At 45.4% G+C, this 14,002-nt stretch overlaps 3 protein-coding genes across 3 annotated transcripts in view; 2 read left to right on the plus strand and 1 right to left on the minus strand.

Annotated features, from left to right (window-relative positions):
• The window catches only part of T265_00857 (hypothetical protein), a gene marked incomplete at both ends in the record, with an annotated part of 41,617 nt that extends 40,636 nt beyond the window's left edge, over positions 1 to 981 (plus strand). The window contains one exon of the mRNA XM_009164752.1: positions 539 to 981. Coding sequence (XP_009163016.1) covers positions 539 to 872 — 334 coding nt within the window. The remainder of the gene's footprint in view (positions 1 to 538) is intronic.
• Positions 982 to 1,840: 859 nt separating this feature from the next.
• Positions 1,841 to 14,002, plus strand: part of T265_00859 (hypothetical protein) — a gene marked incomplete at both ends in the record, with an annotated part of 16,849 nt that continues 4,687 nt past the window's right edge. The window contains one exon of the mRNA XM_009164754.1: positions 1,841 to 2,120. Coding sequence (XP_009163018.1) covers positions 1,841 to 2,120 — 280 coding nt within the window. The remainder of the gene's footprint in view (positions 2,121 to 14,002) is intronic.
• Positions 3,982 to 14,002, minus strand: part of T265_00860 (hypothetical protein) — a gene marked incomplete at both ends in the record, with an annotated part of 15,414 nt that continues 5,393 nt past the window's right edge. The window contains 3 exons of the mRNA XM_009164755.1: positions 3,982 to 4,294; positions 5,136 to 5,579; positions 11,915 to 12,486. Coding sequence (XP_009163019.1) covers positions 4,040 to 4,294; positions 5,136 to 5,579; positions 11,915 to 12,295 — 1,080 coding nt within the window. The remainder of the gene's footprint in view (positions 4,295 to 5,135; positions 5,580 to 11,914; positions 12,487 to 14,002) is intronic.

Consider the following 14,002-nt stretch of genomic DNA (forward strand, 5'->3'; position numbering starts at 1 on the left):
TACAGTGACACTTAATCCTAAAAGCGCAGATTAATGTCTACCTATATTCAGTCTATCACTATCAAGGAAATACCTTGCAAAGTAGGCACCGGATGCCTCTGGACTGCTCACAAATGGCACGTCCCCTTTGCTATCCGTCGTGGTGACCACCCGGAATCTCACTACATACGCGCTACTGCTTCCACGACCAAGTGAATTACGTGACCCACGACTCATATGTCGTTCCCGTTCACTTATACACATTCATGTTTACATCTGTAGCCTAACCACGCACGTGATTCATGTTTAGCGTTATACGCATCCAACTTATTAGCCAAGATGACCGGCCACAGGAAAATAAGCTTTGTTCGCTACCTTATTTCTTATTGGTCCCAGTTTGGAAATCGATTGTGTAAAGTAACGCCGTGAAAAATTGATTTCGTATTGATCAAATATGTTACAGTCAAGCATGCCTGTTTTCTTTGAGAACCTCGATTAAGGACAACAGCAAAAGATTGGAGTCGTCTTATAAAGTGTATTCCACCTAATCAATTTTCAGCTCAATGGATGACGTTTCAGGCGCAACCAACAGGAAGAAAGGCAACGATGAATCGTTGAACGTGTCCACGGATGATTTGGAACGGCTGAAACCTTTGAGTCTAACAGAAGTCGGGGATGTTCACTTCTATGAAGAAAGTCGGTCAACAGAAACCAAACAGAATGTACAAGGCGGATGTCATACGCCTTCGTTGAATGCTAGCTGGTCAATCCAGAATCAATTCGGCCGAACATTGATAGACTTCCAGGAGGCGTTGCAAGTTTCACTAAACTATCCACAGAATAACGACCACATGTTCCTGGATGAAACCGGAAACATATGCTTTGAAATCTAAAAAACAAGGATGGACATTGGGTTCATCGTTTCCGTGTGTAAATACAGGTGTGTACCTACATGCTTTTAGAAATCAATAATGCAAAGAAAGCACTCATGGCTACCCGTCAAAGTCTTTGTTTTGTAAGAGTGCAGCTGTTTCTGGATTTGGTCGAGTTTAGTAGGTTGAACTGAGGAATAATTGGATTAGTCCGGTTGTGTTCGACGAAAAAAGACGTATGATCCGAGGGACTGCGTGACTAATCCACCTTTCCCCATAATGTCAAATTAAATTGCGAATTCGAGGCATAGTGTTTATCAGGAATTCAAGAAGGATCGGTGACCGGTTAGAACAAACGACCTGAGTGATCACAAGCAATTGCATTTCCTTTAAAAAGTTGACAGTTGGTTAATAGAACCTCTTAACCAAGTCCATGGGCTGCACAAGTGCAATCGAAAGAGGCATGGTCACGAGGTCAACCCGTTGTTGATTGACGTGAGCGATCTCATATGTGCGCATTGGAAAAGCCTTGACAACGTCAAAGCTCTTCGTGCCTTAACCACCATACCGCTTATCGAAAACTAGGAGTTCAAGGTCATATAGAGGGTGCTGAGATATGAAAAGAAGCTCCAGTTTCGGAATGTTACTCGCAGGTGCAAAAAAGCAAGGTTATCTTCATTACGATGAAGAACAGTACACCACCGGTTCAAAAGAGTTCCATCTGAGAATACCTTGCGGTATAAAGAGCACGAAGGCCTAATTTCAACCTGGAGTAGACATTCCTCTTATGGAAACCGGCTGCAAGACCACCAGCGATATGGCTTCGTAGCCGAAATCCTCAGCGACAGCTCACGAGCGCCTCATGTCATGAAAATCAAGTAGATAACACGGAGTTCACGAGTGCTTTCAAACCCCTCTCCATGCCAGCAGAATACCTGACTGTTTTTGAACCAATTTGGAGGCATTTGGAAAACAGATCTTCTACGCAGATGTCTCATTTCGGAACTGGCTCTTCGTCAGTTTACAATACTGGCATCGCCTCTGGTAGATTAGCTGGTAGAGGACTTCGGATGCACTTATACGAGACCATGTGGATGTCGGAACAAAGGCGAGATAAACTAAAAATGCTCCGCAACATACTCGTAAAACGTGGTGCAATATGTCCACTCGAAAATATTGAACAAAATCCGAGTCGACTAGGTAGCATGACATCGTACCTTGGATGGGAATTGCCCATATTCACGCTGGCTCGATTGTTCTGTGATGAAAGTAATCGAAGCCAATAGTCGAAAAACTCTATGTAGAGAGTATGTAGAACAGTACATCGAACACCAAGAAAGCACATCATATTGGCACTGAAATCTGACATTCCTAGAACTTCCTGATGGCTAACAAAAATTTTGGTCTCCAAGTCCAGATGAACGGCACGTCCCACAAGACTGCTATACTATAACGCCACTTTAGTGCTGGAAGGACAACCCTGGTCAACCGACACGTGGCGTAGTTAACAGGTGCGAACGCCTAAACGATGATGTCGGATCTCACAATTCTTCGGGTCGGTGAATTTTCAACGAATCGCTTTGACAGGTACTAAATTCGTGAGGATGGCACGAGTCAGCTGCGTATTGACGCTCCGTTCCTCACAGACCCACTGATGGTTTAACCTCGAGTGATGATGTAGATGAGAAAAACAGTGGAAGACCATTTTGAACGGCTTCTGATTAGAGCTTTCACAAAGATGACACTGAACATTACCAAACTACTTCCCACTGCTACAAATGCATCAGATAACGGGTCAACTGATAGTTGTGTGCCTCAAGCATAGTTTGTCACATCGGCAACACCATTCGGGGCTTAATTAGAAAATATGCATTAGCTGGATTCAGAACATTAGCTTCCAAGTGGTAAAAACAGAGGCTGAAAAGGACATCGGTTCACTTCCTCCGTACCATTCACCAGCGCATCTAGCTGCGAAATACCCTACAGCCTGTCCAAACCACCTGTGACTGCATCCTAAACTAACCAAGAGAGCCCTCGTATTTGAACCAACTGGTGCCCCCTCGGCCCGTAGTGATACACTTTGTAGATATGCTCCAGATCAATGAGTCAAGTAGTAGCCCACCACATCAACTGCCAGAAAACGGCACATGAACCGGAGCGGTTAAATAGCCCTAAAACTGCTTGACATAGTCCAGAGTGAACCTAAAGAAAAGCTATTTGGGATCTCGAAAGTTCGGTGGAAAAAATTTACTCAGATACTGAAATTCGCCCTTAATGTTTCGTTATGCACCTCGTTGAATTCTGATGCTTTCCTTACTTTAACCGCGAGCATAAACCCGTCAGTTAAGCCCTGGTCTTTTACTCGGCCACTTTTCGCTATGTTTAAAACCAAACGATGATGCATACGCCACAGGAAATGAAGCTGACAGGACGGCGCTGAGGTGGAGGTGAATTGATAATTGGTAAGCACTGAATGAGAGGGAAACTTAAAATCAGAACAAATCAGTTAGTTGATAGAACCAAACATCTTCTTGGTATGAACCAAGTAACTTAAATCCTGTCTTATATTAGGGTTTCCAACTCAGATGTTCTTGGGAAACGGTGGTCCTCGTGAATGGGCGTTTTACGTGATTAAGCTGCGTTTCTTTGCTGAATCGTTGGTTAAAACACCGGGTCCTTCAGCCCAATGTGTGACAGCAGCCAGTGGAAAATCGCAATGTTATCCAACCTGACTGTTCTACACAGTAAAAAACACAGAACAGTAAGTAATAGCTAAAGGGCGAGGATGCGTCTGGTAGCGGCAGTTCCGAAACAGTCAGACGGCATGACCAATAGCTTTTGTGTATTGACTGCCGTTTTGTGATTAGGATTGCTTCCCAAGAGCGAGCAGGTTTACATCATTTAAATCTTTGCGAAGAGCTCAAATTACAGGAGTGCTTAAGTTTGGATTACCTTATCGCATTTCTGGTGTTTTCAGTTTCCCATCTTATTAAACTGGTGTACAAGCAGTATGGGTTTTTTACAGCGCCACCCGCACACATGAAGTCCTACACTATTCACTTTAAAAGGTTAGTTGGATTTCACATACGACCCCATGCTGCCCAATCTATTCCATACAGCAATTGAAAGCCTTGAAAATACACATATATATTCTAAAAAGCACTGTACAATCACACGTGCGTGTGACGCTAAAAATCTACAATGTAAGCTGCTTTCTTAGGCGCTTCAGTATTTGCTTCCCTTGACCAGTGAATCAGACGATCGAACGTCGTAAAATGTGTGATAAAGGCCGTAGGTAGTGCAATGCCTTGTGCGCGATAGACAAGGATAGGGTGATGACTTTCTGGGGTGTGATCCTTTAACCAGCCCAAGGGAAGGATGGAGGAGACAGCAAAACGACCAATCAACCGCGAGGAACTGATCAGGGGAGGTCCAGCGCTGGCCTGATTAGGGAGTATGAAAAAACGGGTACGGAAATCAACTGTTTCAGGCAGAGAAGCAACGGATTCGGGAAACTAGGGGTAACTCTGGTACCAGAATACTTCCAGGGGTTTTATTACTCAGGTACATTTCACTAACGTCTCAAAATTATCGGAATACATCCATACTGCATCCTACTTAATATTTGGTGAGCGTTTTGAAAAAAAGAGCAAAATATGAGGTCCAGTGAAATTGCAAACGCATGAGACGGAAGTGCAGTTCACGTCACAGAGGAAAACTAACATAAGCGATGAAGGGACTGGGGCGCCACTGGAAATGCGGTCCCATATGGCAGCTGCAGGACAGTGACGAGCAATACCACTGGAAATGATTTCCTTTAAAAAAGACTTGTCAACGGTACTTAGGCTGCAATAAACTAACATGACAACCGCACTGCTTCCTAAAGAAAGGTCTTACGAAGAGTATTTTGATGCAGTTGTCTCCTTCTGGAGAGAAGATCTGAAGAAATCTCCAGAAAGTGGTCTTTCTAGAAAGGGCCACTGTACTAACACTTTCATGGCTGTGCTACCACAGGACGAGGGAATTTCAGCTGTTCATTGAATACCCTACTAAATGTTTGTGTGGAAGCCAGCCAAAATCACATGCGTCCTTGCATACTATTCAGCGGAATCTAAATATCCGTGATCCCCAGCAAGGTTGCCGACAGCAATCGCTCTAGTGCCTTTTAAAACACACATTCGTTGTAGATGATGTAAAGTAGTCCGCCAAGTGGTTGGTGGTAGATGTGGTGCGCCTGATCTGAAGGGTCAGTTGAATTGAAGTGCACAGACTAGAAGAACATACCTCTACAAAACTTCCCATCTTGTATACAGCACCCTCATAAAGAGGCGTTGATGGGTCCTCGTCTACGGACGTTGTAGTTACTAGGGACAATTCCTTACAGATCTCTGCCAGACGAATAGGGTGGTCAGCAAAACAGGATTCTAGCAGACTGTGAGTAGGATTGAGTGGTTCGAAGCTCATATTTGACGTGGCTAGTCGTTGTCCATGAACGGACAGTGCTCGTAATTCCTCCGCGGATGGAATCCAAGGGGTGGGTCCTGTAGAGTCGGTTGGGGTGAAAGCAATGTCACAGAAAAAGCCGCCGCTTTCAGGTTTCAATACTGGGTTGCTGATGACACGCACTTCATGTGCGGGATGAAAAGCGGATTCCAGAGTGGCGGCAAGTAGAAACGAAGCCGAGCGCCAAAATGCATCATTCGCCGGAGTTGGATCATTATGAGAGTCCTGAAAAGGTGAAGAAAGCACGCCGACCGGGGTACTAGCAAGCCAATTATGGACAAACAATATTTTCCCATTAGTATATGAACAAATCAAGCAACGTTCACCGCTGAAAAATTGTGCACTAACGCATGCAAGTTCCACGTTGTGTCGCTACTCTACTAAGAGAGACGACTCAAAAAATCACTTGCTGGCACAGTTGCTTCTGACTATCAATACACAACATACGAAACTGTAAATGCAGTCGAGATAATCACCGCTATCGACAATAAAACAATGGCACTAAACGCTGGTGCTTAACTGCCACGCAGCCATGAGGAAAGAGTTAGAAGAAAAACAACCAGAAAGGGGGAGGGTGTGACCCGCTACAGGCGGCCTTATGTTCTCATGAAAAACAATCCAGAACAAAGCACCTAAAACGAGTAACACCAGTGAAGTAAACGTATCTGAACCACTTGGAGTTAACCAACATCTTCTACAGACTTCACTAAACATGAATCCATGGTAGTAGTAGTAGTAGTAGCAAGGGAACTTGCAAAACGTCTCCGTCGACTGAGATACACCGTCTTCGAGGAGTTGAGAGCCCCTACTTCTACGTCGTTCATCAAACCCGACCTAATCGCTGTTCGAGATCGCCGTGCAACTGTAATAGACGTCAGCATAGTCTCGGATGGGCGTGCAGTGATAGTGTGAAATGAGAAGAAGCAGAAGTATGGTGCTGATGAACATTCCCTCGCCATAATCTCAGCCCTACATGCCATCGGTTGTGATATCGACTTTTTGGTTCACCAATCGATGATCATCTCTTATCGAGGGATCTGCTTTCCTCGATCCGCTAAAGCAGTTATTGGACTGGGACATCCCACGGTCGCAGTCAGTGACTTGTGTTTGCTTGCCATTGTGGGCTCCCTGCGTACTTATGACACTTTTATGCGTGGCACATGGCGTTGAAGGTACATTTTTGCCATTTAATCTCACACCAGACCCAGTATGACGGTCACTTTGTGCCTGATGTGCGAGTCTTGACTGTGCTAGCGCACACTGCGCCTTGAAGAGCATTCACCATTGTTTGTCCTTTCTTTGGTTGTTGGTCCTTAGACGCGTGTTCCCATACCAAAATCTTTACATACTTTGGGATTCACCTCATCAGACTGGCACTGTCCTTGGCATGATTTCGAATGAGACGTTTCTCTCTTTTCCCCCATATTCTCCTGTTACTCTTTCGCATTCATCGCTTGCACTCACTTTTTTATGTTTGTGACCATGCTCTTCAAAAATAAATGATAATAGTACAGGGTGTCGCTGCTCTTGCTCTGACCGCTCCGTTTTGGCCTTGTCCTCTTCCCTCCCGACATGGTTGCACTTTGTGGAGCGAAGTTCCAGCCAGTGTAGCCCGCTGGATCATTGCAGTGCTCCAATCCGACCACCACACCAAGGTGGCAGCTTTAGGTCGAGCCTTCCCACCACCAAAACATGAATCCACCGTACAAGAACATATAAACCTTAGTTAGGCACTCGGACTAAGAAATGACAGCGGGCTAACCGCTGAGGCCAGTCATTTGTTCGATAGGGTTTCTAACGTGTAGGACAAATCACTTGGGACTCGAATCAGGGAGCCGAAGACATCATACAGCACGCAATTTGACAGCTGCCGATTTCATTTCACGCTGTCAAGCCATGATCTGTCCTCAACCAGCCATTAATCGACAAAACTTCGGAGCGGAAAATTGGATGGTGGTTTTGCGTGTTTAACACATATTCTAACCAACTAGACCTGAAGGGCTTCGTTATTGCCCTAAAGATTATATCCCATTACCAAAGCTTGCTAACGTGTTTCACTGCAGCCAGCTAATGCCTGCTCTACTGCAAAGGCACCTATCAAACTTTCGAACCCACCCAATGTCCTCGGATCGGAGGGACTACTTTTACAGTCATCTCGTACACATGGCCCTTAGAATTGCGTGAAATTCGTTTCTGACGCCGTAAACGATTTAAGTTCTTAAATGTTACTGGCGCCTGACTAATGAATGCGGTTACTTCGATCGCTATGCAGCCACGACTACGCAGTTGCGCAGATAAGTGAGCCGGTCAAAAAAGTCGATTCCTCTCCCTAAGATCGCTATGCAGCCACGACTACGCAGTTGCGCGGTTGAAAAAAGTCGATTCCTCTCCCTAAGACCTCAAAAGAACACGGGAGATTCAAAGTCTGTTGGCAATACTGAGAACTTCGAACATTCAAAATGCATGCCAAAACTAGGGATCACATTTGAAATTATACCTCTAGTAGACTTTGTGAACTGATGCCAATGTAGGCCGCATGGTTCAAGCCTACCCATCTTTCTCCAAATGAAATTTCGATACCATCGGCCTCAGTTCCATGATAATACCGGCAACCATCATGAACCCCGCTAGTAGACTTTGGGGTAGTTTGATGTAAGCTCTCACACGGCCGGAAGCGTGAGAAGAGACAGAATAAAGTATATTTACAGACTTCTCAGGCATTCCTCCTCGGGTGGGTGTATTTAGAAGAGTCGACGGTCTCTCTGAAGTCGAGAAAGACCGTAAATGCGGTATGTATGGTGTTGCTCAACTATGTGTCGCAACGAGCCACCCACCCGAAAAGAACCTTGCTTGATACCCTCTAATTTGCGCTTCACATGAGGAGGCTAGGTATCGCAGTAGGGTTGAAGCCAGTAGCTGTGCAACGGTCAGCGTCAGGCTTATATCCCTACGGTTTGAGCAGTCATTTCGTGTACCTTTTTTTATGAAGACAGAATCATTTATTCCAGTTATCTGGAACGTATTCACATTCCCATATAAGTTCAAACAACTTAGTTAGTGCTGATCCACCACCATCTCCAAGTGGTGTTGGTGCAAGTTCATCTTATCTAGCGGCCCGATAGCGCTCCAGAGCAGAAGCATTTTAGTACTTCACCAACTGAGGTAAAATTCGAACCGACAGACCACGGTTCGAAATGGGTGGGCCAGATGAGAGACAGATAGAGTTGTTGAGGCACAACAAGACTGTGGTGAAAATATTCCGCCCATCAGTCTGGACACTAGCTTTTATTATGTATCAGAATTTGGGTATCAGAATCTGGGTATTATATTTGATTAGCTCACTAACAGATGAATTACATGGAACGATTCCCCGTTGTACTGATCTCCTCCAGCTCTCTATCACCTCATTTTGTTTGGTGTCCAGACTGCCCAGCAGAACAGTGGTGCGGCCTCAAAAGGATACGACTTCTTGTGGGAAGAAATGAGAGCGACCGTTAGGAGATCACGCAATTAACATGTGCGCTCTCGGAAACACCGGGTACAAGTTTTCACATATAGCAGTTACGATTAATGTCTTCCGGAAAAATACCTTCAAAGCGTCGACTGCCAAACGGGGAATCACTCTTTAGGTTCTCCCGGGAAATTCAGTGAAGATCCACATGTAAGACGAGAACAATCACATGAATCAAAATATGTACTACATGGTAACTGACAGTCGGGTACTCAGCCCGTCCACTGGTGGCCAGTGAATGCGTAATCGAGTTGGCTTCATGGTTGTTCAACGGTAGGGGGACGTCGAGAAGCGAAATGGCGTCCACCGCGACCAGACACAGTACCGTTGGAGAGCTACTGGTGTCTAGTTATAGAAAACGAGTGACTACCATTAGGTCCCATGATCAACATAACCATGCTACCCATTTGTGTCTCATATGTATTGAGGCAAACACCTGCGCATGGAAATCTCCAACAATTACGAATACAGCTGAACGCTTTACGGTGGATGAAACTATTTTTCCATCAACCGTCTCGCGGGATGTGTTAAGTTGACTAGTACATAGGGCAGTTAATATTACAAAGATAATCGTTCAGCTGTAACACCTTTTTTCGGTGCCTAGCTGCAATGCCACCCCGAGGAAGCACGAGGGTTGTCAGGTTGCCCAAGCCTAGACAGAGGAAATCGAGATACAAAGGTCGGGTTTAAACCACAAACCTTTCAGTCAGTGAATATTGCACGCGACACAGGCCTTTACGAATGTGGATGGACGGATGACACACAGGCGACTGTTTACATGCATCCACCAGAATAAAGTGAAGTATAACAGTCGTTCAGCAGTGGCCGCATTTTAGAGAATAACTGTCGTGAAAATCAACGGTTAGGGTACTGCCAGATTGTCCAAAAACTAGACGGGAGCAATCAAAAAGCCGGTATTGGGTTCGAATTACGGACCAACCGACTTGTAGCTTCGCTTTTTGTCCGTTGAGCTACATTGAGCCAGACTGAAACAAATATAGCGTTGATGTCTCGGCATTCAAAACACCATAGTTTCGAAGAGCTCAGTTTCGGTTTTCACTTAGTGGCCAGTAGTGGTGAAAAATATTTGATTCTGCGTGCATTACCCATTTCGTCATTCTAAATGGATACAATTCAACTTCCACTTACAGGCGTTATTTTGCTCCGATTTTACGAATATTAATTGGAGGGCCCACAGGAGATTAGAAGGGTAGAAATCGAGCATAGGTTACACAACAAAATTGGACAAAATCACCTGTGCAGCCAAACAAGTTGTCGGCTTGGAAGCTGATATCACCAACGGAACAACTAGTCGGAGCAGTCGAAGAATCCCCTGAAGTTCGTGGCTGGCAGAGTCAGCGAAAGTGCTGCAAGCTCAATTACTATACACAAATTTCGTAATGGGGGGGTTCAGAACTGCGGTAAGCGTCTACGACAAACTGTCAAGAGATTGAGCAAGAGAAGCCTGTTGGCCAAAGTGCTGAGAAGTCTAAAAAGTGAATGCTTCAGAGGAATAGCGATGGTCGGATGTGATCAATGAAAGTGAGACGGTGTACGTGAACGGTGATGTGCAATAAGTCACTTCCCTGGTTTATGGATGAGGTGCCTACAGCCTGCATCTACGACACAGTAATCATCAAAAGGAGCGGAAAGACAGAAGACCGGAGAAAGACGAGAGGTGTGAACAGTAGAATGTTGTCACTCATCAGCCCTACTGCATTCGCCGAATACGGGGATCCGGCAGACTTTAGCATGCGACAGCCTATGTAGCACGGAGGCGCTTGTAATGTATTTCTTCTGTACGTGTGCTGAGATGTTGTCATGGCGCCCAGAGCTAGAGATGCTTATAGTCCTCAACCAGAGTCTCCCACCCAGAAGCTTGGCTGAAAAGCAGCAGAAGTTGGCTTAAGACCAAAACTATAGTTCAACTCCTAAGGACTATGTTGCCACACTTCTTCCGACTTCTAACTTGAAGAGCTAGGAGAATGTTTGTCAAACATCTACTCACCAGCTAACACTGTAGGGTGTTGCGTGGATGCTGCGTGGATAAGCTCGTATTTCTACAGATACTCTCACTTGTATATGAATATGGTCTTGACAAGAGACTCAACTGAATCCTGTTGAATCTCTCGTTTATGATGATCCACTTCAACTGAATGTGCTGGCACCAGGCCGCTACATGTTTTAATTGGTGCGATATTCAAAATACCGTAGCACATTCTTGTCTAGACGTGACGCACCACTCACAAGACCGCTTTCGCCTTTCTGAGTGCTTATTAGATGGGCGCATTCCGCGAACCTCTGTCGACTTTATTTTCCACTTGAACATAAGTTGAACAGAGTTCGGTAAATACTCTCATTTGAACACGGATTTTGTTTCAACAGGAAGCTCAACTGAAGCCAATGGAACCTCTCATTCAGCACAACCTTCTGCCCAGAACCTCAAAGTTTTGACTGCATGGTATTACGCTGCATGTGATTCTAAGTTTTCTTCCACACAACTGCGGAAACGGCATCTCTAAACCACCGGACTGAGGTCAGGATCCCATCAGTGCACCTCAAAACGGGTGTTCCGTGTTGAGAAGTACTGACGGAAAGTGGATCATCATAAACGAGAGGTTCAGCTGCATTCAGCTGAGTATCCTGTCAAAACCAAATTCTTATGCAAATGACCGTAACTGTCTAAATCCGTCCAATCTGGGTTCAAGTAGAACATAAGGTTGTCAGAAACTATGGGACTGCGCCTAGCTTATGAGTCCCAAGATAAATGCGACACACGTCCCAACCCCCAACCTGGAGGGCAATGAAATTTTGCTCATCAGAGCTCTAATGACCGACCATGCTGGCATGAAACTCTGACAGTGTCGCACGGAGATACAAAAACCGTCACGCCACGGTAAGCTCCAATCTCTTTGTTGTGGTTTCCTAATATCATCAGTCGTTAACCGATTCCGTAGCAATGGCAGCAACAGCGTGCGCATTCGTGCATGGCATGTACCGCTATATAATATGCACAGCAAATGCAGTAATGATAAATATTTCAACTTACTTTGAAGTGGAGAAACTCTAAAGAACAATCTTTCACAAAAGGATGAAACATGCTCCATGGGTGCCCATCGACCAAAGCAATGGCACTTCGTTCTGCCAGCAAGCTGGAGAGATGGCGGGCGCAGTCCATCGGTGTTGATAACCCCTTAGTCATTTGTAGGGCACATGGCTGTCCAAGTTTACCAATATATTGCACAGTGACCTTTTCCGTGACTGGAGAAAAACACGCTCGTTGCTGTGCATCATGTGCGGCCAACCAGGCATCTAGCCGACGATTTTGATCGAATCGCAAACAAGACTTAACGGCTGTGGAGGATACGGTTGTCATAGCACGCAGTCCAGTCCTAAATCTCCGAGTAGTTATTCGGCTAAACAGAAACATTTCGTTCTGTAAAATTTCAATGACGTTGTCAACATGCGCATATGAATAATCTCCGCGGAAGTATATCACTGGGTCAGTGACAAGCTGGTACTTGCATTGACAGTTTGCTCAAAGATGCATCCCTTGAGAGAAACAGTGCGAAAACAGCTGAAGATCAGCAATACGCACTTTCAGCAGTGATTGGAAGTGGGCTGTAGGACAGGTACCTAAAAAGAAAAATCGGTAGGTCATGGTAGAGATACAATTAAGCGGCTATGTATGAAATGCGTTGATCTTAACTGAACAGCACTCACTGGAGTCCAGTTCAGTAACGAAATTTCAGCCCCGGGCCTAAACACAGCTCCCATATCGCAGATATTATGGACAATCACTTGGGTGTTCCTTGGAGACATAACGCACAATCACCGAAAAAGTGGCGAAGGTCTGAGGAAAGAATGCCTGTTTTGTAATCTGATACGGACAACGGATGCATTGATTCGCAATGTGGAATAGTTCCTTTGAACTTCATGAGGATTTCTTTTACTGGACAGGAGCGTAGGCTGACAACTTGATGAACCAGAAAAACCTAGTTATGAGACGTGTGAAAGGTCGGTGAATGAAGATATGTAAAGGCTGGTTATGTTTCCCGGTGCTCAGGCCGAAGAAATGGGCTTAGTTGAGGCAACCCAAATTGGGCCTTTGACTGGTCTACAATGCGGCATTTCAATCAGGGATCAGTTCCCTAGACCCTGACTCAGAAGTCCGACGGGCGGGGAAACTTAGGGAGCACTTTCAAGAGCCTGTGGCTCAGCAGTCTGGCCCACTTTACTAAAGGGGACTGGCTTTGCCCGAGGGCAATGAGGGTAAGGCATAGAGACATGATTCTTGATGTTGCTACGCGCGGCAAATGCGTTTGGAATTTCGCCTGGCACGCGACAAGCTTTGTCTTCTGGTAACGGTGTTTGCATGTAGTTTCGGCCGGTTACCGTGCCAGTCTCTGCAGCAATGATTTTGACTCCAGTGTGGAAGTCCGGGAAGGAACTGGCAGTTGCTCTGGTGGTGCCGATCAACAGAAGTCTCATGGGTGACCGTTTCCACCAAGTTTCTCCTTCCAGCAGAGGTGGATTGTTGAAAACTTAGCAGCGAGTGGATTTCGTGAAATGGTTCGACACCAACACCGAGTTGATTAGGTCTAGCGCAATGTACTTAATATGGGGAATAAAGAACGTTGAAGCCACCCAAGAGCAGCAGATGAGTAACTTACGCTGGCTGTCGTCTGAAGGGCACCTGATGTAAGGTCGTCCTCATCCTCCCTGGGACGTCGTAGGGACGATGATACAGCACTGCAATGCGGCATCTATCTTCATTAGCGAGGGCAAGATTGTAGATGGTATTTTTATTGAAGGATGGTGCAGTAAGTTGAGTAATAATGTGCTTTGATGAAAGAAAGCACCCCCACCAACTTTTGCCTTTTACTTGTCTATCACGTCTCACAAGTGACAATCAAGAGACTGAACTTCTGAATTAGTATGCCATGGTTAATCCACCTTTCTGTAATCGGAATAAGATCCTGAAAATCGTTCAGCTGTAGCACCCTTTCGGTGCCTAACTAAACATCATCATCATCACCATCATTATCATCATCATTGTCAGCTGTAATAACCGCGTACTCGTCGTGCAGTGGTCCAGCTGCCGAAGTTTCGTTCGCCTATGATTTGGGGGGGGGGG

This window comes from Opisthorchis viverrini (genome assembly GCF_000715545.1).
Source record: "Opisthorchis viverrini unplaced genomic scaffold opera_v5_9, whole genome shotgun sequence".
NCBI classification, from domain to species: Eukaryota; Metazoa; Platyhelminthes; class Trematoda; order Opisthorchiida; family Opisthorchiidae; genus Opisthorchis; species Opisthorchis viverrini.